Raw genomic sequence first — 22,507 nt, forward strand, 5'->3', positions numbered from 1 at the left:
AACTACTTTGTAACTATCATATATTGTGATAAGTTTACATAATAAAAAAATATATCTTTTTACCACTCTTTATTATGTGTTTTCTTTATTATGATGTTTTCTTTAGTTATTTTCAGATTATTGTTCCTAACCATTACAAGTTTACATAAGAAAAAATATACTTTTTTACCACTCTTTATTAACAGTTTTCTTTAGTTATTTTCAGATTATTGTTTCTAACCATTACAAGTTTACATAATTAAAAAAATATACTTTTTTATCACTCTTTATTGACAATGTTTTCTTTAGTTATTTTTAGATTATTGTTCCTAACCACTACAAGGTTTTATTTGTGAGCACACATAATGTTGTGACAATACATTATAGGATAACGATCAATGCAAAAAATATAACGTTTAAACGCTATATAAATTTTACAATATCAAAGAAATCTTACAAAATTATTAGTCCGTTAGTTTAGATTTTTTAGGGTTAACTTCAATTTTATCTTCGAAATCCGAATCGCTTTCCGATGCCAGCCGATCTAAAACTAACAAGAACAAGACTATTAGTTCCTACAGACTTCCAACTAAAAAATTTTTAATTCTTATTGACTTTTTCTATTTACTTCCTGTATCAACATAACTGTCTTGTTTCTCAACAAGGCTAGTTAAAAAATCATTGATTTCAATTTGCGTGACATTCAAACAAGAAATTAAGTGATTCAGATTACTTGCATCTACACTATTATTCTTTTCATAAATACATTTGACGCTTTTATAAATTTGTACATGTATACTGGTATTATTCATTTTGCCGGAATATTTCTAATAATTTTCATTCACGTAAAAAGAAATTTTTATAAATACCAAAGACTTGACTCAAGAAAAGTTCAATTTCTACAAATCAAAGGTGTGTTACATTTCATTACGATATTTCTTTTACTATATAAATTTTTAAAAGGGAGTATTTAATACCGATATAATGAATTAATTACAATACATAGAATTAATCTTCCTATTCTGAAAGCATTCATAAAAATATATAAAGCGTTACAAATTTTTAATAACAGACCATACATTAAATTGTGCAAAGTTAGGAGCATTTCGTCGTTAACATGTAAATTCGCCATTATATTAAGTTTGTTATATCATTGTCGTTGTCATTTAGATAGACCGAATGACCGAATACTAACGGCATAAACGTGTTACATTACTACATCTAACAAACCTTAAAAACATATGTTAAAATTACCAAAATGGTTCTACTAGAAAATGATACGGTAATTTTTTATCTATAAAACATTATATATATTAGTTCGAAAGGGTTTTATATTAATTTTAATTTTAGTTTTTAGTGGAATTAACACGACTTTTTGATAAATCTCGACTTTCTGGTTCTGTAGTACTTACTATTAAAAGATGTAAGTATTTGTATTGTTATTTTATAAACATAATTGGAAAGTGAAATTTTTATTTGTAAAATGCTGTTCTCTCAGTTAATGGACACAGCAAACCAGTACCAAGAGAAGGTAGGCCTGCGTTACCAACACCAACTGAATTTCTTTGTTTAGTAAGAGCTACATTAAGATCCAAAAAGATTTCTACTGTTGTATGTATTGTGTACTTTATTATGTAATATTTATTATTTTAATTGTCATTAATGAAACCTATCATCATTAATGAAATATATTTTACATTTCAGATACATTCTAAGGATGTAAATAAGTTCCAACAAGCATATTGGAATTTGTTAAAGTCAAATATCAATGGCCTTAAGAAACTAAAAAAGGTTAAATCTGCGAAACCTAAAGTTCATTAATATTATAACAATTCAGTGTTTAACATTTACTTATTATATATGTTATTAAAATTTTTTGTATAACACAAAACATATTTTCCCTAATGTATAATGCAATACTGCCTAAGAAATAAATCACAATGTAATAATTTACAACATAAAAATACATGTCAATACAAATACATTGTTGAATTTTTGTACGTAAATATATATAAAATATAATTATTATCAATGCGAGTAAGACTCAATTCTATGATTTCTCGACGTACGCGATTTGTTACCATAAAAAAAAAAATATTTAAATTCACCAATCATCGATCGACAACGAATAAGTATCACCTCTGGCATCACGATACTAAATTTAAGAAATTATGTCAAGTAGATAATAAGTAGATAAGTCACTACATATATATATATATATATATATAATATATAATTATATATATTATATATATATATATAATTTGTACGTACATTTTATTTAATCGACATTTAATTTAATAATTATTCTACTTTCAATAACGTTAACCGCATCGGGTATTTGATAATTATCTATCTTTAAATATTATGCAGTAATTATTATCTTTTCATTTTCCTTAAATAAATAATAAATTAATTTCACTTTCAGAAAAACATGATTATATGTTAAAACTACTGTTAACTTAGATTTACAAATAACTATAGGAAGTATGTTAATTAAAAATATATACTGTGTGCCCCTTGACATAGGCCATTTTGATATGCGTTTGGGCTTAAAGGGATTATTTCTTCAGGGGCAGGTAGAAGTGACTAAGAAGCTTGTAGTGTAAAAGTAATTGAGATTGTCAACAATTTCGATTGTATTTTTCTGCTCCTTCTCAATAATTTTTAATCAAAATTACTAGTGTTAAATTAATGTGAATACAGGTGCTAGAGAAATACTGTAATTTATATATTCAGTTCTTAATCGTGAACTACAATTGCAGAAAAATATTTAATTTACGAATAACGCAAACAATTGCCTTGTGGTCCAATTATCAAGAATAAAAGTGATGGAAGAAATAATGGGTAGGTATCCGTAGTTCTCCAATGAAAATAATGTACTTCGTATGTTAGTTAGTACGTAGCATATGATACGCGTCATTTCTGTTATAGAAATCGTGAAAGTTGAGGATGCAGTGTTCTTAGAAGATACAGCGCTAGAAAATTTATTTGGTAATTGTAATATATAATCTATGATGTACATAAATTTTTAATAGTTACTATAACATTGATATGTGATTTTTATAGATCCAGAAAACGTACAAGAAACTATTATAATGTCTGCTGAACAAGGAGAATCCACTGACACAACAGGTATACAAAGTAGAGATAATTTTTTACTTTCTGATTTTATATATTTATACATAGCTTTTGTTCATTTTGTAATGAATTTGTTGTTTTTGCGATACATTCTTTTTTTTTTATTTATTATAGCCTTTTTTTTATTATGCTTTTCAGTTATTGCTCATGACGGTCAAATTATACAAATTATAACAGATTATGAATGTGTTACATGTCATCGTATCTTTCAATCACAAGATGTAAGATTTTAACTTTATTTTGACATTATTATTAATAGTAGAAATATTAAAAATTACTTAATTGTAAAATGTAATTTGCAATATGTTTTGACAAAATTATTTATTCCGATAGATGCTAAAGGAACATTTAGATATATGTAGAGAAGAAGATGATTCCAACATTTTGCAGTTAAGGAGTCTTGAGAATTATGAGTCAGATGATGAAGAAAAAGATAACAATCCAGACTATATTAATAATTCCAATATGGAAGGTATATATTATATAGAATTTTGTCAAACATATTTCAAAGAAAAAACTTTAGATAAGGAAAATGACCATTTCAGATGACAGTTCCAATAATCAAAAAAATTATAATGATAAGCCAATAATTATACCTGTACCTGATACACAATGTCATTGCTGTGCTGAAGATTTAAGCACTGCGCACAGCGGTGGTGAATTTAAATGTCAACACTGTAACCTATCATTTAAAAAGAAATCATCCTTAGAAAGACACATTGTGGTAATTCATTGGCAGTGTGATTCATGTACCTGCAAAGATTGTGGACAATCATTTCGTGATAAGAAGTCATTAAACAAACATCGTTATACTACTCATGCTGATAAAAAAATTTTCAGGTAAGTGTACATTTACTATTAGGACGAATATTTCATTAAATAGTATAATTTAAAATGTTTTAGATGTGAGCCTTGCGATACTTATTTTTCACGAATGTATCATTTAAATCGTCATATAATGCAATCTGGATGTCATGGAAATATTCTTAATACATATAGTTGTCAAGTAAGTTTTATGTATAATATTTAATTAGCAAAACAGAGTTCGAGACTAATTGTATATGTTAATAGGTTTGCCAAAAAATTTTCACACGAAAGGATAATTTACGTGAACATTTACGAACTCACGCTGGAACTCCTCAAAGACAAAAGAAACCTTGTAGATATTGTCCTAAGGAATTTTTTACTAACCAACAATTGTTAATTCACGAACGTGTACACACAGGAGAACGACCAGTTCAATGCGATTTATGTCCAAAGTCTTTTCTATCTTCTCTTGCATTAAAGAAACATAGACGTGTACATACAGGAGAAAAACCATTTGAATGCCAATATGTAAGTTTTGAATGAAATTTAATTTTAACAAGTTACGTTTTTTTTGTGATTGATATTATCTTATTATACAGAGTGGGGCATTTAAAACAGGTCACCTGAATAACTTGCTTGTTTGTGAAGATAGAAGAAAATGCATTAAGCCAAACTTGGTATCAAGAGGCTTATAATCTGATAGTACTAATTTTTCTATAGGTGGAGGCATCAAGGAGATATGAAGATCAACTCTGTTTTTTTAAATGCAATGGTATGGTTTCTTATTTTATTAAGGTCAACTGCAATAGAAAATAGATTGTCTTAGAGTACTCTTCGATTACTTCAATGATTTACATACAACATGTTATATAGATACTTGATGCTAGTACAAGTGTTTAAAATGACAAACTTGAACATGGATACATAGTCTAAAACATTGTAATACTGATGGCACTGCCTGACAAATTTCATTTGTATCTATTATAGAGCAAGTTCTTTTTATATGTTTTTGCATCCAAACTTTGATTGTTGGTTTTTTGTGGCATACTTCTTCCTTTAATTTTCTTCAGAAATAAAGATCTAGAGGTGTCAGGTCTTGCCAGCCATTTGTTACTTTATGACTGACCAATCCAACGATCTCTAAATTTTCTGTCCAAAAATTCAATAACATTTCATGCTGAGTAAGCAGAACATTCGCCTTATTGGAACCACATGAATTGTCATATATACAGTGAAATGTCTTTTAACAATTCTGGCAAAATGCCTTCTGAAATTCTCTCGTATTTATGACTATTTAGCGTGGCATCAATAAAATACGAAACAATTACTTTACCATGAAAAAGGTCGCATCAGACGTTTATAGATCAAGATCTCTGTTTGTCCACTTCTTTCAGCCATCGTGGATTATCTACTGACCAGTAGTGCATGTTGTGATAGTTAACTGCTTCGTGGTTTGTAAATTTTACTCAAGAACATTTCATCGCCTTGCAGTTTTCATAAATCCCATTTACAAAATTGTAAACGTTTTTGAAAATTATTTTCACTTAATTGTTGATCAAGCGAAATGTGGAACAGGTGAAATTTGTTAACATGAAGTATTCGCAAAATATACAAAGATATAAGAAGAATACAAGAAGTATTTAAGTAAGAAGTAAATAAGAAACCATATTATTCCATTAAAAAAATCAGAGTTGATCTTTGTATCTCCTTGATACTCCCACCTATAGAAAAATTAGTAATATCAGATTAAGTCCCTCTATACCAAGTAAGTCTGGCCTAATGCATTTTCTTTTATCTTCAAAAGCAAGCAAGTTATTCAGGTAACCTGTTTTAAATGCTTCACTCTGTATAAATTCTAGTAGAATGTTAATCTCTTCATATAATTTTTTTATTACAAGCAAGCACTATATACAGGAAAATTTGTGTAAGTTTTTATTACAGATTATATATAATTTACAATGTTGTACTTCATATAATTAGAACTTTAATTTATATTGTAGGTACTATATTAATTAATTTTAACAGTCTAAAAATATATGCGACATATTAATTGATTTTCGAATTATTTTAGTGTCAAAAAAAGTTTGCTGCTCGGGAAACTTTAAATCGTCACCAAAGAACTCATACTGGCGAAAAGCCTCATGTTTGTCAATATTGCTCTAAATCATTTATTCAGGCTGCTCAATTGAGAGCACATATATTTCATCACACTGGTGAAAATGGTTTTTACTGTGAGGTATGCGGGAAAGCATTTAGTAGAAAAGCTCGGTTAAATGTTCACAAAAAATTTGTTCATGAAGGAGCCACCCCATTTGCATGTCAAATGTGTGAAAAGAAATTTATAAGAAAAGAAGATCTTGTTAAACATGTAATACTTCATACAGGAGTTAAAGGTAATGGAATCGTTATAATTTTGACATTATAATTTTTGTGAACTTTAATTAAACAATATTCTCTTTGTTACAGCATATAAATGTGATAAATGTACAAAAGCTTTTTCTACAAAATCTTCCTTACAAGCTCATTTAAATACTCATAGACGAGAACCACCACAATCTTGTGTTGAATGTAATAGAGTTTTCATACGTCAAGATTGTTTAATGAGGCACATTAAAGCAAAACACCGTGATCTATTAGAAGAAGTAATGGATGAAGTCGAAAAAAAGAATTTACAAATACAATTATATAACATTGCAACAGTTGCTGCAGAGAAAACAAAGAAAGGAGAGTCTACTCAATTTTCCACTGAAGAATTGTTAAAAGCCATAGCTGATCTTTTGAAAATATTAATTGATGATGATACTCTTCAGGTATAAATCGCAATAATAGTATTTGTAACTATAACAATTGTATTACATCAAATATTATTTAATATATGTTTATATGTATGTATTTTACAGCTCTTTGGTTGGCCTGATGCCCCTATTGAAGATATTGTACAAGCTGTAATTAGAAGATGTGGGCATGAACCATTAACATCAGAATGTAGATTACCTTTTGATGAAAGATTAAGGGAAAACATAAAGTGTTTATTTATGGTTGTTATAGAAGATAATATGGTAAAATCTCTTTTAACAAGAAAGACAATAGATGACGTAATTGTACATATTTTGAAACTTTCAAAGGAAGCAAATTTATAGTTATGAAGAAGAAATAATTATTAACTAAGTTTCTATTTACATGTGAAGTGTTTATTTTTTTCTCCTAATATTAACAAAATTTAGTCAAGTTGCGTTTTTTCTTTTCAAATTATGAAAAAGATAATTAATATCGTTTTTATACATTTACTTTTTTATGTGGATAAAAAATTCAAACATTTTGTTTAGGTGTAATCTTTTTGATTCTTTAATAATATATATCTATTAATAATTGTTGTCACACATTAATATGTAGTTGAATCTATTGATGCATTTTATTTTAAAGCAATTATTTTTTGTATAATATACATTATTTACAAAATATAGTTATGTACTGCTCTAGATACCTATCTTATAAGAATTTATTTATCAAAAATATTGTTACTAAATACTGAATGGGCTGGCTAAATGGGATTACCAACATATTTGTCAACCTGTATACATAAAAGACAAGTAAAAGAATAGAGGTTAATTTATCACGTTACATTATTTGTACATTAAAGAAACAAGCAATTATGAATCAATTATTCTTCTAAATCACTTTAACAAATATAAAGTTATGTTATGATGTGTATGTATATATATATATATATATATATATACGTATATATAGTTGTATATTAATATAACAATAAATAATGTATATTGTTACATAATATTATAATGTTTAATGTGCAATTTATTTTTAATTAATTTAATGTAATTCAGTTGTTTATTAATGAGTCATTACAATTACAATTTACCGCGTATTTCAATCTGTCAATCAAATTAAATATCACACACTGTTACTACTACTGTTATAAGTTATAAACAAATTTAAAAATCGTTCAGTCTGTGGACCATATATCACTGTAATCACCTAGCGGTGATACGGTGAAACTAACCTTTCATGAAAAAATTTAAAAATCAAATTTTTCGAGCTATAAGGTGAATTCTTGAACTGGTCAGGAATATATAAGTACATATAAGCAATGGGTAATCATCATGTTAATTATATTTCGTGAAAAATAATATTATTTTATTTAATGCATTTCTCGTTGTTAGTCACCATAATGTTTACTTTCTTACATACATATATTATTCAGAAAAGAACGCTTCGGATATTTTTAGTCGATTATACATATTTATTTTGTCATGCAGAATATTATAAAAAATAATTTTCTTTCCATTAATATCATTTTGTCGTAAAGTACAAGAAAGATATCGGATGAGAATATTTCTTTTAAATACTACAGAAAAAGATGCATTAAACGCGGTGGCAGTGCTAACAAAGAACATTATTTAATTTCTCGAAATATTACTATTTCACATGTTACACCATCAAATTAGTTAAATATGATCTATTAAAAAATTTATTTAAATACTTTCTCTTTTTAAAAATATAACATACTTATATTATTGTTCGATTGCACATAATGATATTACATTTATATTAAAATCTGTAATCTTTACCAAAAGCACATATTGCACAAGTGAAGAATAAGTAAAACGTTGAAACGTGTATAAAATGATTCAATATTATACATTTTTCTAGGTATGTATGTTTCATTGTTACATATCTCACGCTTCATTTTCATGGAACTTTGTGTTTACACTATAGAATAGTACTCGAGTTTGTGTTTGATTACAGATTAACATGTTTGTTAAATAAATATTGCATTTGCTTTATCGCGTACTTTTTGTACGCGTAGCTATATGATTAGGAAATACATAATCTATATTCTTATACATTTTTCCTGTTCTATATATATTTAGAAAATTAAAGTTGATTATTTATATATTATATATAATATATGTTATTATATGTAATATATATATATAGAGCGGCAATGAACTTAAGCACTTTTTTTAAAAGATAACGATAATAATAATAGTAATAATAACAATAACAATAATATTGTTATCAACAACTGTATTCGAACAGGAGAGAAATATATTACACACACGTGTACAAATACACATTCATTCATTCATTCGCTCGTTCGTTCACTCGTTAAGTGTTTATATGTAGTTTGTTGAATATATCCAAATTATTGTAACGTTTTATTGCGTAGTAATCTAACGTTAATTTTTGACGTGATATTAAAGGAGGTAAAAGAAGAATTTAGATTTGAAAGATTATTAAAAATCCAAAAGTTTTAAACATAGAAAGCTTAGCTCGAAAGGGTACGTAGTATACTTTGAGAATACCGAATAGGCAATTTGTGAAAGATAACTTGTGTTATAAATTAAAGAAAACCGATTTGTTATGTTGCTTTTTCCTTTCTATAATAAAAACTGTCGGTATTTTTTTATTTTGTCTCTGACATTTTCACATTTTAATTAGACAAAAACCATGCATACCCGAGTGTGATATAAAGATATTTATTGAAAAAAAATACGTGAATATCGCGTACTCTTTCGAATATTTAAGAAATATATTATAGCAACATTGATTGATGTGTTTGGCGATGCTGTGTTAGCGAATTAATAAATATAGTCGTATAATGTGCGCATCAAATATGTACCAAACATATGTACATCAAACATATTAGTAAACTGACACAAAAGATGAATACAATACTGAAGCTAAATTATGTATCTCGCTTCGATGGTGGTACCAAATGATCTGGTAATTCTGCAGGTAGGTCGTAACCTTCGAGTTTTACATGAATCAAATGCATTGCTAAAGCAAATTCTTCGGAGTCCAAAAATCCATCTTTGTCGATATCAGATAACTTCCAAATTCTGCCAAGTACATTGTTTGGTAATTTTGATTTTACCATTTCCGATTTTGCCGCTGAAAATGTGATTCAAAATGGATATTATTAATAATAGAAAATAAGAAAAAGGTAAGAATATCATATAATACGAAAATAATTTACACTGCTTCAAGCTTCAACTATTTCGCTTAAAACAAAAGCGTCATATAATCAGAAGAAAGTCTAGTTGAACTTTAAGCATAAGAGTTAATACATTATATGTAATAAGAATTTACCTGCTCCTGTGATTTTTCCATCACATGGACCGAGTTTTTCAAACATTAAATTGTATTTATATCTTTCCTTATTGACAATCCATTCTGGTTCACCTGCGCCAGCATCGATACCCTCACCTCGTTTATATCCGAATGGACTCACTTGATCTTCCACGCCTTCGAATGCACCGCCTATCATACAAAATATCATGCAACTTCGTAAAATTTGTATCATATTATTTGAATATCAAAAAAGACAACAAAAGGAAGGAAAATTTGATTTTCATAGAATCTTATTTTCTTCTAAAATAGTATGTGGAAAATAAAAAAATATGATGAATAAATATAAACAGTCAAGAAAATAATAGTCCCGTTCATCCCTGTTTTCTGAGCATGTAAGTTAACGTTTGGTCATACTGAATGGAATGGTTTCAGAAAACCGTTTATTTACTGAAAAATAATTATATCATACGAACTTAAAAAATTAATAAATAGATTATAAACGTTTATGTATTTGTCTTCTAGTCCGGTATATATTTTTGTGAGTCATATAACTGTAACAAAGATAAAAGACATAAATATGGAAAGATACCTTTAACAAGTGAATCTGATGTTGTGCCGATTTCTTCATGAGGGATCATACTCATGAGTTGGGCAATATCTTTAACCAGCATATTATCAACTACTTCTAAGAGTTTAGGCTTCAAAGTGTTAAATTTACTAAAATCATGGTGAGCTAAGGACTCCTGCATCTTTTTCAAATCTGGAAAGTCACCAGGTGAAATTTGTTGTTCCCTTTGTATTTGATCATAAATTTGGCCCAAATTTTTGATAAGTTCTTTCTTTTTGGTATCTTTACCGAACACACTAGGCATATCTTTTCTTAAAGCACTGATTATATAAGCATGCACCTATAAGTCAACATATCGTTAGATTTTATCGTTCGTTGAAACAGTATAGCCGATATCGATCGATTAGTAATAGGGTGCGGTAATCAATAGGCTGTAATTTTTGTTTCCTCACCTTTGCTAACCGTGCACGTTTAATCAAGTCGTTGAGCTTTCTAAGTGCCGCGTTTCTAGGTAACGATTGCATATCTTTGAATAAATCTTGTTCCTCGTCTTCGAATAGTCTAAAAAGAAAGGAAAGAAAAAGATGTGAAATGATAAAGGATACAGAGCTCTACAAGTTTTTATAACACAAAGCGTAAACCATATAATGGCTTTGTATAATAAGTAAAAAATGCTTATGTTGCAATAACATAACAGATAATGTAGTATTTGTATAAAGTAAAAACATGGGAAAATAAAGACAACTCACCGTTTATTTACATCATATCTTAAAGGTTGATCCCAAAATGAACCAATATATACCCTAGCTACTTCGGGAGTTTGTAAAACTTTTCCCAAGGACCACATCAATGCTCCATATACTCTCATGAGTTGTTGATGATCGATCATATCAGCTTTATTGAGTACAATTCTAATTTTATCATCATGACCGCGTAATGCTTCGATTAATCTTCTGAATTCATCAGAGATGTCAAGCTTATGTGCGTCAAACAGTAGAATGATCCTATCTACTCGTTCAGCAAACCATTCCATAACACCAGTAAAATCATAACCTCTGTCAACCTAACATGAGAAAAACTGGTTTTTTAATTAAATATACAAGCTTGATTTGCAAATAGAAGCTTGCAGAGATCCATACCCTTTGTTTCTCGCCTGATAGGATACCAGGTGTATCGACTATAGATATGCCTTTCAGAACAGGAGATGCAACAGTAGAACATTGAAATCTATTAAGAAAAGCATTCCCAAATTTGGAAAGAGGACGAAACTGCTTGTTTGGATCAACAACTAAAGCATTTCCAGGGATCACACGCTCATTCTCATTGTACATAACTGCAATGAAGCGATCTGTTGTTGGTTCAGGTCCGATTCTTATTCCAGGAAAGTCTCGTTCTAGCAAATACTTGATGAAAGTAGTTTTTCCAGTAGAGTATTGACCCACCAAAAGGATCATGGGTTTTGCATCAAAATCTGGATCATCAAGTTGAGGCGAATGAAAATCTTGAAATTGGTAATGCTGCTCAAGTGGTAATAATTTAGACTTGTATATTTTTTTAAGGCCATCAGCAACATTTTCAAAGAGATCCTGTTTTCCGCTTTCTACTCGGCTTAACCAGCTAAACATTTCGTATATTAGTCAAAAGATGGTTCTGCAAATATAACAATATATTATAATCATTATTGTAAAAGTCACGTATGACTAAACAATGTTATGTTCATATGACTTCGATCGTTTTTTCTTTGTCAAACAAAATCATAATCTTAATACATATTTGATATTGATTCACAACTTTAACACAACAATTACGAATATCCTTCTTCTCTCCTATTTTGAATAATTTAAGTAGATATTATATATATCGTATATATATTTATAATGAAAATAAATAAGGAAAGGTGAAAGAATGATGAAAATTTGAGAAAATAACATAAAATAAATCTAACCTCCTGATTTCAATAAAACACACAAGTAATGACAGGCGTACTCAACACTGACACTATCATACGGCACGACAGCACGACGTTTACCAGCCCATATGTAATTTATATGTATGTGTTGGAACGTAACTAGAATACTGCTTGTCAACGTATTAAATATTCTACAAAAAATTTAATCTCGAAAAATTTGACAATTTAATTCTATTTCTGAAGCACGAAATGATCGATCGAAACAGGAAATGTGTATCGCTCGAACACGTTAATTGTAAGAAAACAACCGGCGATTACGCGCGACTACTCAACAGACCACGTCGCGAACAATTCTATATCGATACCGCGACTGCGCATCTCACAATCACTATATACCTCCTTCCATTCTCTAGTACTCTAGTTTATTATCCCTCTCTTTTCTCTGCGTTCCTTTCTATTCTTTCATCCTTTTTTCTTTCTTACATATTTCTATCTTTCCCTCTTTCTCCTTTTCCTATTTCTTATATGTGGCACCTTTGTTCTTTACTTTTGGTAAATGTTTCTTTTTCGACAGAGTATTGTCAATAAATACATAGATTTGATAAATGGGAAAAAGGTTATACAAATATTTACAATGATTATTGTATATAATTAAATCTACTGAATATATATATATATATATATATATATATATGTATATATATATATATGTATATAGTTGAGAGTAGTCAATTTCAACAGATCAAATTATCTTGAATCGTTCGAAATTAATTAAATTGAAAATATATTATATAAATTAAGATGAGCAAATAATATAGAGACTATCAATCGAAAATTTCAAATATAATAGAAAGAATAATTTATATTTAAGGTAGGTACTTATTAAAATATAGGCATAAATATATATAGGCATTTATTAAAATATTTCAAGTAAGTATCAATCAATGAATTTAAAAGTGCATGATATTTGGAGCCTTTCTCTTTTATAGAAGTAAGGAATCCTTTTCCTGGCAATGAATGATTTACGTATGTATTTCTGTAAAGTTGCGTACTAAGTAAAAGATACGCATACTGTCTACATTAAGAGTTACGCATGTGTTTAGCTTTATCTTGAAATGAGCGCACTGTTACACGTCACTGTTAGTCGAGGTCGGTCATATTCCATCTATGATACGTTACATACATACATACATACGTGTATATCTATTCGATTACTTATCCACTTACTTATCTATCCATAAAAAAAAGAAAACAATTATAGATAAAAAAGAAAAAAGCTAATGTAAGATAATGTAATTTCATTGCTAGTAAAATAATTAATAATAATTTATTTTCCGAATCATTTCGTTCAAATAATTGTTAACATTTCATTGTTGTGAATTATTTTTCGATTTAATATAATACCAACAGCGATATTTGGTAAAAAATAATATCGTGTCACATACATATATATAAATAGAACAATGGGATTATATGTACATATATACAAATTGAATATTAATATAAAATATTGCGTGTCCATTTATTTATTTGTAAAATAGTATGTAGATGTACATATGCGAAATAATTGTGATTAGTGACCAGTAAGTAGGGAAAATTCGACCGTTCAATGATACGTATGCATATGTGCATGAATTTAAAAGTGTAATTACTTACATACTAGGGTTACTAGGTATATCGGTCGATACGGTACGATCTTGATGCCATTTAATTGACGCATTCACGCATATCTTCCATTTGAGTATTTGAATTCAACGGAAAGAGTGCTTGAAATAATCGTTCTCGTATTGCGTAACGAGACATGCAAAACATTCAGTGTCACTCGTTGCATAAGCAACGCGGACACATCCTGGTTAAACGATTTTATGCCAATTTAGTAATCTTAACCAGCTTCGCTCGAATTAGAATTGATTCGTATGATACAGTATACTTTGTTTTACGGCTATATGCGTTATCACTATTACGGACGTATATGAGAACCGAGAATTTTGATTTTTTTCTTGCAAGACAAAATTATCGAGTATAATCAATTGTAGATAGATAGATAGATATTTTATGTATTAATGGGGGAGACTCATAAGAGTAGACATTCATCGTCCCAGTTCTCAGGAAGCACGTCCTTCCATAATTTAGTTAAGGTTTTTAGTCGACAAGGGGTGCCACACTTTGGTATATTCATATGATACAATGTCATTTTTTCTGTATCATTTAGATACATTAACTATAAAAGAATAAAAAGAAAAAATAAAAAAGAGGAAGGAAGAAAATATGAAAATGGATTAGACGAAACAAATATTAACTGGATTAGAAATGATTTTTTTTAGTAGGAAATATATAATACCTTCAGTTCTGTGTCCGCAGAATTGGATGCAACATGCAGTTCGAAAATAAGCGTCGAGCCGTAATCAGGTTTAAAGTATTCATTCGTAAATCCCATGGTCCTTAATAAATTAACGAGAGTTATGTCATGAGCAGAATAAAGATACGTTCGTCTTGTATCTTGACCATCATTAAAAGCGTGTAAACGCTCCAAAATTTCTTTCAGAAATGGGCCTAAAAAATATTATTTATATAGGCGAATAACTATAATAAGATAAGAATGTTTCTTGATCATAATTGTTATAACATATAGATATTCATATATGTGTACCTCCTCGAAGTCGTTGTTGTAATGTATTGCTTGTAAATATAGCTAAGCTACGGGCCGCAATTTCACGCATATGCTGATTGTAGTATTTGTTTGTCCATTCGGGTAATTTTAAGCCATTACGTTCCTCGATTTCCAAAGTATTGTACAAAAATTCAACATCGGTGATTGTCGAGATATTTTTTGCAGTATAATTGGAAAGTTCTTGAAAATATTCGGCTGATGGAGATTCTGGACGTTTAGATTCATTTGCGTACGCTTCTTTCAAAGCTTTCTCTAATCGTGGACAGGGAGCCTTAACTACGATCGTCTGAAAATTGTGATTGTTGTTTTATCTTTCTTCCTCCCTCTATCTGTTTTAATATCGAAAGCATTTTTCTGGCGTACGATATGTATACCTTATCCAAATGTCTAGGAGTGGAATGAACAGGAACAGGGTGCCACATTAATCCTGGCACAAATATTTCCTCTGTGTTTGGTGGATATAAAGCAGCTAGTAAAACTTGAGCAGACATTATGCACCGATCCGCGTAAGTACTTTGTGTCAAAGACAAACCACTCTCATACTTGTTGCCAATTATTGAGCCGTATTCGTTACGAATCCACTGACCAATATTGTACATTCGTACCATACCTTCCTGTGCATGAGATCGAATAATTGTATGATTATGTATAATATCTGTATACATTGAAAACCTATTTATGTGATATCGACGCATTGGGTAGCATGCATTTTCAATAACATTTCACTTATGATAATAAATAATAATAAACGGTTGTCGATTTATACAAAACAGATTTGGAAATTGTTAAACCTTGGTTAAAGCTCCCCAGCCCCCTTGCCATTTATAGTCCCGATACGGATCGTTTGGGTAACTTTCGGTAGGAGTACGATCTCCATGTCGAAAAACCTGCCAAGTCATTAACAGATTAATAATCATAAGAGGAAGGTATGCCGATTACTGTATTACAAAAAGTGTATATTAGAAAACAATACATATACTTACAAATATCACCTGTCGTACGGAATTTTGTGGAGCTAACAGTATAAAACTGATACCGAGAGTGAGTATCAAAATAAAAATCGATAGGCGAACACTCATCTTATTTCGTTGACATTTGTCCCGTTTGTTATCATATCATATCAGCTCTATATATATATCTATGATATGTAAGGAAAAATGATACGTATATCGTATATCGCATGATAGATAAAGTACATGTGTGTGTATTGTGCACGTATAGAAGAACGAAGAAAGGAAAACAACATTATTGGAAGACATCAATGATATACAAAGATGAAATATAGGAATCAACTGCTCGGCGGAAACGCACGCGATGTCTTCCAATTAGTAAATACATAATTACATACATAACTAGAGAGTTTCTTGTAACAGCGCACAGTTTCTTTAAATGCGCGTATGGGTACAAGTAGAAATATCAGCAGTATCAGTACTTCGTTCTGATTTCTATGTATTCCATCATAAAGATCGTATGACATATAAACACTAGAGTGCGCTCGTATCGTTGATCCATCATATGAATTGTATTTCGACATTTTAAACCAGGATTATATAATCCGGTATTGTGATTTACTGTAAAGTTCCTGAAGCCTTGTCGTTCTTTATTTCTTTTTAGAAATAAAGAAAAATTTTCTGATTACTACCGCTTGTATTTTGTAGTTGATCCAATTTATTACGAAGAGTGTGTGTCCATTTTTTAAAGGATGCTTTTCTCTTCCTGACCTCTCTGCTGCATTTAGAGTCCCACTATTGATAGAATTCCTGGTCTTTGTGGGATTTTTTTCTGGAGTTATTTCCTGCAATAGTTGTAGTCATGGGATGATGGTAGTCATAAGATATTCATATTTATCTATAAGTGACATGCTCTGGAGGAATGATTTGAGCCCATACTGTCATCTAATTGGTGCGTTGATAAAATTACATTCTGCAACAACTATATCAGAACATCAACCTACAAATCAAAAGGCACAGGTTAAGGTAAATAGAAAATATTCCTGGGAGCCTCCTTGACAAAGATTGGCATATTACAAGACCCAACATGTGACTATAGTGCTCACATCGAAGAAATAATTTGTGCTTTGTGGGCCTGCTTCCTACACAGGTATGAAAGATAAAAATTTATACAAAATCAAAGTTTTTAGTTTTATGTTAACTATTTTTATACCTTGATATTGCTGTTATATTGTTAATATTCAACACTCTTGATGTAACATGAAGCTAGATTTAAAACTAAGACTGAACACTAGGTTAAGGTCTGGTATTACAAATTGTGCAATCACTTGGATTTTTAGTTCTAAGCTCACTATTTTTGTGTCTTGATATTGTTGTTATATTATTAATATAATGTTAATGTAGCTTGTAGACCCATAAAAGTCTAAAGCTTGTATTCATTAAAAAAAGATATCTTGATATTCTTAGTCGTGGTGTAATATATTTTCTCGACACGTGTACCGAAATGGCGGGAAATGCGCTATCAGGGAGGGGGATATTTTGGATAAAATGGGTGAAAGGCAACTACTATAGCAATGTTTCAAGATCCTAGTAAATACTTTATTTGTCTACTTTCTGCATTAGTTTTTCCGGTTGATTTAACGGAATCCTTGCATTCTTTCGTTTATAATAAAAGAGAGAAGAGGAAGAATAGGGAAAAGATAATAGTAAAGGTAATGTAGAAACGAAAGGTATATGTATTGGATTTATTTTCGTTAATTTTACATAAAACAGCGTATTGACACGCTAATAGTCGAATAGCATTCGTTCGAAAATACAATATGATGTATGTAATTAGTTGAAAACGAAATAGATACAATGTACAAGTATTTAAGCTGCATGTACGACAGGTATCGATATCAGTTTACGGATGCAAAATAGATGCACGATCGGCTACAATTTAACAGATGAAACTGTCGGTACATAGGTATCAAATTTTAATGACGACAGATGTCGGTTTAAGCGAATCTATAAGTGGCACGATCGAAAATTAATAGATTGAAAGATAAATTAAAGAATTCATAGTTGACCATTTAAACTTGTGCGTTTCCAATAATTATTGTTGGTTTCTATTTTAATGCTTGATTGTGTTATATGTATATCGTATCGCCGATGGGTAGGTTTGTCGTATTATTTTACTATTCTTTTCACATGTTCGTATATATGTTTGTAAACGCAGGAATACACACTCTGGTACGTAAATATGAATGGAATAACTTTATGACTAGAACAATGACTAGAATGTAACGGACATTTAACTGTCTTGATGTTTTAAATTTTAAAGAAGAAAGAAACGGAGGAAAAAGAAGCAACAATATGTTTTATGAACAAAAATTTTCAGTATACCATGTATACGCGAGAAATCTGAGATACAAATGATTGATCGCACGCACGAACGATAATTTAAAAGGGTTAATTGATAAGTGTTAAAGCAGCCAAAATTTGTCGGATTGCAGGATCATCTTACAACAGGGGCAAAGGTAAGAAAAGAAACGAAAGGACGAACGAACGAACGAACCCGTGCAAGTAATCATTTATGACGTTAGAGCTTAAAGTCGAAATGAGATTAATCAAGCGAACCAGTACGTTTTTGAATCTAGGGCTGTTCGGAACGACGTCGTCGGCCAGGTCCTCCGGCGTAATTCGCTGCTGCTAATCCCATCAAATGTTTTGCAGCTTGAGATCCGCTGAATCCGCGATTCAAACCTAAGTCCAGTCCCCGTTTGTTACTGTAAAAAGAAATCAGGGATGATGATTAGAGTGCGAAACTTTTACAATAAATTCCAAATATGTATGTATTGCACTGGTATTAACTTTGTAATAATGGCTACTTTTCACTCACTTTTCGAGCTCTGGATTACGTATCATGGTGTGACCAAGCCGACTAATTATTTCCATTAGAGCTTCCGGATCTTCCTCCCAGTAACCTTGTTGTCTATAATGTAAAAGTGTCAATGTCTTTTAACAAAAGCATTTGCGCCTAGTTGTGAAACATTGAGAGCTTTATTTTGCATAAAGCTAACAATAATTTTCATTAGGTACACGACCAAGTTTTTTTCGCTGAAATTGTTCGCGGCATTCTCATTTCATTTAACGACGTTTAACTATCGAATTTATAACTTTTCCATTCTGGGTTATACACGCATACGCGATACTCTATAACAGTGGAACAGAAAGACATAACAATGGCAGTCTCTTTACTTTTAGATAGACGGAAGAACCGTTTCCTCTCATTAAACGACACCTCGTCAAATGAAACTGGGTTAAACTTTCTGACACTGCCAGATGCGTCTTTCGTTCACCTTGTGTATGCGTATCTCTTTTTCTCTGTTTCTTAGACACATAATACGACTGTGCTTATTCATGTTTCTATCTATATTGTTCTGCTATGAATCGCGCATTTTGCAGTATCTCTTGTTTCATCTTGTCTCATCTTGTCTAGCGTAGTTCCGTGCCGTATCATACATCCATTTTCGTCTCAATATATTTCGACTAGCGATACTACGAAAGATCGATCGACCAACCAAGTTTATAAGAAAAAATGAATAAATTGATTGCCAGAGACGAGAGACTTACGGCGCGGCATTCGTCGAGAGGTTCGAAGATACGAAAAGAGCCGCAACCACCAACAGCATGTAGAACGATACCATCCTTTGATGCATTCTCGAAATTTTTTCAAATCTGAAAATGAGGTGGTTTCATTGTAATATTAATTGATTCATTCAAAATTGATCAAAATATACGTTTTTCGAGTTGGAACTTCAATTAGAACTTCAGTTGGAACGTCGATACGTGCCGATGAATATAAACTAAAGGAAAAATAAGGAAAAGAAAGAAGAAAGAGAAAGAAAAGAGGAAGCGCAAAGTCCTTAATCTTTATTATTTTTCTTTTTCCAAACTACCAGAGAGGGAAAGGTGGGCGCACTCCCCGGCTATAGCCACTAACAAACTATTCAAGCCACAATCTAAGAAGGAACCCTAGGAAGGAAAGAGCGATCGTGGCAAACTTTTCGAGCAGGTCTCTGCATTGTATTCTTACGATTCTCAACAGACAGCTCCATACAATAGCATACTATCGTAACAGTAAAAAGGTTCATTTGCGAAACGTTATATATACATATATGCACATATGTGTATACATATGTGTGTCTTTTATCCTTAAAATGTGTTGTAAACAGTGATTGGGATTATTCGAAGCTTGTAAGGTCCAAAGAAATTGTATTTTCATTGAAACGAATACCCGAAAGTTTATGGCACGCTTCAGATTACAGCGACGCTTTCCAATTTCTCTTAGTATCGATGTTCGTTCAATTAGTATTTTATTGGAAGGCAATCACGAGTTGCTTTCAGCGTGCCGAATGGCTGTAACACAGGATAATTGGATTCAGCGCTTCCGATAATTGATGTTGACGATACGTTTTCACGCGTGTACTTACATTCGTTAAGAACAACTCGATACTCGAATACACAAACATTTTCAAATGTTTAAATATGACAATTCTCTGTGGGATTCTAAAAGAACTATCCCACCCACTGTATTGGAATTTGTTTAAGCCGGGAAAAATCGAAACAAAATATTGGATTTCGAGAAAAATGAAAATAAAAAAAGAAGTGAGATAAAGAGATGTGCAGATAACGAGAAATTAAAAGAATTGTAGCAATTACTTTCGTTTCTTTCGTTTTTTCTATTTTTTGCCACCTTTCATGCCCCGTATTTCGCAATTCTGTTTTTTATATCCCGTATTCCGATTTCCGCTTTCTATTTTCCGCTTTTCATTTTCCGCTTTCCGCTTTCCTCTTTCCGTTTTCCGTTCTCCGACGACTAAGCAGCACGGTACACTCGCAACAGGGTGAATCGCGATCGTTCAGCCATGAAAATTCAACCACGAAGAACAGCTGCGCGTATCGTTTTCCTTATCCAACTAAGATTCGAGAAGTGGAAATATCGCGTAGATTGCTATTTGAGAGTAAATGACAAATCGAACGGCTATGAATTGGAGAAAATATCACGATACCCGTTTGCCATAAACTCGATTGTTTTTTTCAGTCTATTAATTTGTTTATGAAGAAGGAGAGACGTTTATCGCGAATGCGATGGTTCGATGTCACGAAAAGAATGGAACAAGTCAAATTACCTGTCGGCGTACCGTTTAATTTTTGCATCGTGAAACGAATAGATCGAACGTGTCGCGAATTACTTTCATTCGAACATCGAGAGAATTTATTATGTGAAACTGAATATTTCTTCGTGTGTTTATTTCGATAATCATTGCAACGCGGAGGTTTCGTTTTAGCGAATCCACTCACATACTTATTCTAATTTCGAGTTCGGTTCGAAGCGTGCATAAAAATCGAACAATAGGAAAACCCGAGAAATGACAGAGAAGAAGAAAAACAATGGTTGGATAGTGGTCGGAGACAGTGGAGGTACAAGGAGGAAAATAGATGAAGCAGAAAAAGAAGAGTAGGAATTATAAATGCGAAAGATTTGTTAAACGGGGATGACAAAAGGAGGAAACCGTATTCTATTTAAACGCAACGGAGTTGGCAATTTTTTCAGTTTAGAAACGCGTCGTTTCCACGATGGAATGATTACGAGATTTATATGGATAGAAAATATTCGTAGAGCAAATGATCAGTAGAATTGTAGTTCCTGATGAAATTCGTTCTTCGTACGTTTATTTTCTCTATAATATGTCTGATATTATGTATCGATACCGATCTTTTCTTCTCTTTTATTGAAAACTTCAAAAATTTCCGTATACTTTGCGATTCGTTTACGCCGCGTACAATTGTAAGAAAGGCCAAAGGGAAGTATGCAGAGTCAGTTAATAAAACGGACACGCGTATTTAATCTCGTGTTAACATAAACGAACAATGGAAGAAAAAAGAGAAGAAAAGAAGGAACAAAGGAAGAAGCTAATGTTGTACTTACCTTATTGGGGTACGATAAACGAACACCGGTAGAGTTCTCAGATAGATTGTTAGCTAGATTGTTTCTTCGACGACGGAGAATCTCGCTCTGCGAATACGACTCTGCTCTTCACGGTTTATATAAGTCCGCGGCTTTACGGCGCTTGTTTCATCCCCCATTTCCATCCCCATCCCCACCCCATATTACCCCTAAAGACTTTCCTCGACCAATCAAACGGATCCGTGTACTACCCCATCCGAGCTTCCTACCCTCGATTCTCGTATATCGTTCCGCTAACCACCAACGAGCGTAACGCGAATTCAACCGCGCGCACTACTATCGCCGAATCAACCATTCTTCTTCCTTCTCTTTCTTTCTTTCTGTTTCTCCTTTTTCCCTTCTTCTTTTCGTTTTTTTTTTCTCCCCTTTGTTT

The 22,507-nt window shown here is 31.2% G+C and overlaps 6 protein-coding genes across 9 annotated transcripts in view; 3 read left to right on the top strand and 3 right to left on the bottom strand.

The window, feature by feature from the left end:
• Nucleotides 1–1,064: 1,064 nt before the first annotated feature.
• LOC132912735 (signal recognition particle 14 kDa protein) lies at nt 1,065–1,961 on the top strand. The gene is made up of 4 exons (XM_060970428.1): nt 1,065–1,261; nt 1,330–1,402; nt 1,478–1,590; nt 1,684–1,961. Exons 1-4 carry the CDS (start codon nt 1,238–1,240, stop codon nt 1,798–1,800), a joined length of 327 nt encoding a protein of 108 aa, XP_060826411.1. The 5' UTR covers nt 1,065–1,237; the 3' UTR covers nt 1,801–1,961.
• A 457-nt stretch (nt 1,962–2,418) lies between these two features.
• LOC132912704 (zinc finger protein 25-like) lies at nt 2,419–7,106 on the top strand. Of its 2 annotated transcripts, XM_060970367.1 has the most exons (11): nt 2,419–2,826; nt 2,914–2,973; nt 3,049–3,114; nt 3,259–3,341; nt 3,454–3,592; nt 3,666–3,960; nt 4,024–4,126; nt 4,192–4,455; nt 5,999–6,320; nt 6,394–6,737; nt 6,828–7,106. In XM_060970367.1, the coding sequence occupies exons 1-11, from the start codon at nt 2,811–2,813 to the stop codon at nt 7,065–7,067; spliced, it is 1,932 nt and encodes a 643-aa protein (XP_060826350.1). In that variant the 5' UTR covers nt 2,419–2,810; the 3' UTR covers nt 7,068–7,106. The 2 variants fall into 2 exon arrangements, with proteins under 2 accessions (XP_060826350.1, XP_060826351.1); XM_060970368.1 differs by lacking the exons at nt 2,419–2,826; nt 3,259–3,341.
• Nucleotides 7,107–8,036: 930 nt separating this feature from the next.
• Nucleotides 8,037–22,507, top strand: part of LOC132912714 (adenosine 3'-phospho 5'-phosphosulfate transporter 1) — a 139,923-nt gene continuing 125,452 nt past the window's right edge. Inside the window, exon 1 of the mRNA XM_060970393.1 lies at nt 8,037–8,047. The gene's annotated coding sequence lies outside the window, so the exon portion shown is untranslated. The remainder of the gene's footprint in view (nt 8,048–22,507) is intronic.
• On the bottom strand, nt 8,166–14,297 carry LOC132912709 (EH domain-containing protein 3). 2 transcript variants are annotated; one of them, XM_060970377.1, is made up of 7 exons: nt 14,157–14,297; nt 11,731–12,241; nt 11,341–11,654; nt 11,044–11,152; nt 10,613–10,931; nt 10,042–10,212; nt 8,166–9,843 (listed from the first exon to the last, which is right to left on the bottom strand). In XM_060970377.1, exons 2-7 carry the CDS (start codon nt 12,214–12,216, stop codon nt 9,638–9,640), a joined length of 1,605 nt encoding a protein of 534 aa, XP_060826360.1. In that variant the 5' UTR covers nt 12,217–12,241; nt 14,157–14,297; the 3' UTR covers nt 8,166–9,637. The 2 variants fall into 2 exon arrangements, with proteins under 2 accessions (XP_060826360.1, XP_060826361.1); XM_060970378.1 differs by lacking the exon at nt 14,157–14,297 and adding an exon at nt 12,537–12,875.
• Nucleotides 14,011–16,981, bottom strand: LOC132912717 (lysosomal acid phosphatase-like). Of its 2 annotated transcripts, none has more exons than XM_060970398.1 (6): nt 16,520–16,981; nt 15,963–16,058; nt 15,546–15,785; nt 15,151–15,457; nt 14,842–15,053; nt 14,011–14,721 (listed from the first exon to the last, which is right to left on the bottom strand). In XM_060970398.1, exons 1-6 carry the CDS (start codon nt 16,703–16,705, stop codon nt 14,575–14,577), a joined length of 1,188 nt encoding a protein of 395 aa, XP_060826381.1. In that variant the 5' UTR covers nt 16,706–16,981; the 3' UTR covers nt 14,011–14,574. The 2 variants fall into 2 exon arrangements, with proteins under 2 accessions (XP_060826381.1, XP_060826382.1); XM_060970399.1 differs by lacking the exon at nt 16,520–16,981 and adding an exon at nt 16,155–16,309.
• LOC132912737 (diuretic hormone class 2) lies at nt 17,853–22,213 on the bottom strand. Its single transcript, XM_060970430.1, has 4 exons — nt 22,096–22,213; nt 19,737–19,841; nt 19,003–19,095; nt 17,853–18,889 (listed from the first exon to the last, which is right to left on the bottom strand). Exons 2-4 carry the CDS (start codon nt 19,820–19,822, stop codon nt 18,757–18,759), a joined length of 312 nt encoding a protein of 103 aa, XP_060826413.1. The 5' UTR covers nt 19,823–19,841; nt 22,096–22,213; the 3' UTR covers nt 17,853–18,756.

Source organism: Bombus pascuorum, chromosome 12 (assembly GCF_905332965.1).
Source record: "Bombus pascuorum chromosome 12, iyBomPasc1.1, whole genome shotgun sequence".
NCBI lineage: Eukaryota > Metazoa > Arthropoda > Insecta > Hymenoptera > Apidae > Bombus > Bombus pascuorum.

What these genes read in the sequence shown, in the direction of transcription:
- LOC132912735 (XM_060970428.1), top strand. Translation starts at nt 1,238, where the DNA reads ATGGTTCTACTAGAAAATGATACG. An exon ending in AGTACTTACTATTAAAAGAT is followed by an intron (nt 1,403 to 1,477) that starts GTAAGTATTTGT and finishes CTGTTCTCTCAG; the next exon opens with TTAATGGACACAGCAAACCA. An exon ending in CCAAAAAGATTTCTACTGTT is followed by an intron (nt 1,591 to 1,683) that starts GTATGTATTGTG and finishes TTTACATTTCAG; the next exon opens with ATACATTCTAAGGATGTAAA.
- LOC132912704 (XM_060970367.1), top strand. An exon ending in AGCGCTAGAAAATTTATTTG is followed by an intron (nt 2,974 to 3,048) that starts GTAATTGTAATA and finishes TGATTTTTATAG; the next exon opens with ATCCAGAAAACGTACAAGAA. An exon ending in GTATCTTTCAATCACAAGAT is followed by an intron (nt 3,342 to 3,453) that starts GTAAGATTTTAA and finishes TTATTCCGATAG; the next exon opens with ATGCTAAAGGAACATTTAGA.
- LOC132912709 (XM_060970377.1), bottom strand. Translation starts at nt 12,216, where the DNA reads ATGTTTAGCTGGTTAAGCCGAGTAGAAAGCGGAAAACAGGATCTCTTT. An exon ending in AGATATGATGTAAATAAACG is followed by an intron (nt 11,153 to 11,340) that starts GTGAGTTGTCTT and finishes CTTTCTTTTTAG; the next exon opens with ACTATTCGAAGACGAGGAAC. An exon ending in TGGAAAAATCACAGGAGCAG is followed by an intron (nt 9,844 to 10,041) that starts GTAAATTCTTAT and finishes TCACATTTTCAG; the next exon opens with CGGCAAAATCGGAAATGGTA.
- LOC132912717 (XM_060970398.1), bottom strand. Translation starts at nt 16,705, where the DNA reads ATGTCGAAATACAATTCATATGATGGATCAACGATACGAGCGCACTCT. An exon ending in ACAAGAAACTCTCTAGTTAT is followed by an intron (nt 16,059 to 16,519) that starts GTATGTAATTAT and finishes ATGACTTGGCAG; the next exon opens with GTTTTTCGACATGGAGATCG. An exon ending in ACAACAACGACTTCGAGGAG is followed by an intron (nt 15,054 to 15,150) that starts GTACACATATAT and finishes AATATTTTTTAG; the next exon opens with GCCCATTTCTGAAAGAAATT.
- LOC132912737 (XM_060970430.1), bottom strand. Translation starts at nt 19,822, where the DNA reads ATGCATCAAAGGATGGTATCGTTCTACATGCTGTTGGTGGTTGCGGCT. An exon ending in CTCTCGACGAATGCCGCGCC is followed by an intron (nt 19,096 to 19,736) that starts GTAAGTCTCTCG and finishes TTTACATTATAG; the next exon opens with ACAACAAGGTTACTGGGAGG. An exon ending in CGTAATCCAGAGCTCGAAAA is followed by an intron (nt 18,890 to 19,002) that starts GTGAGTGAAAAG and finishes TTCTTTTTACAG; the next exon opens with TAACAAACGGGGACTGGACT.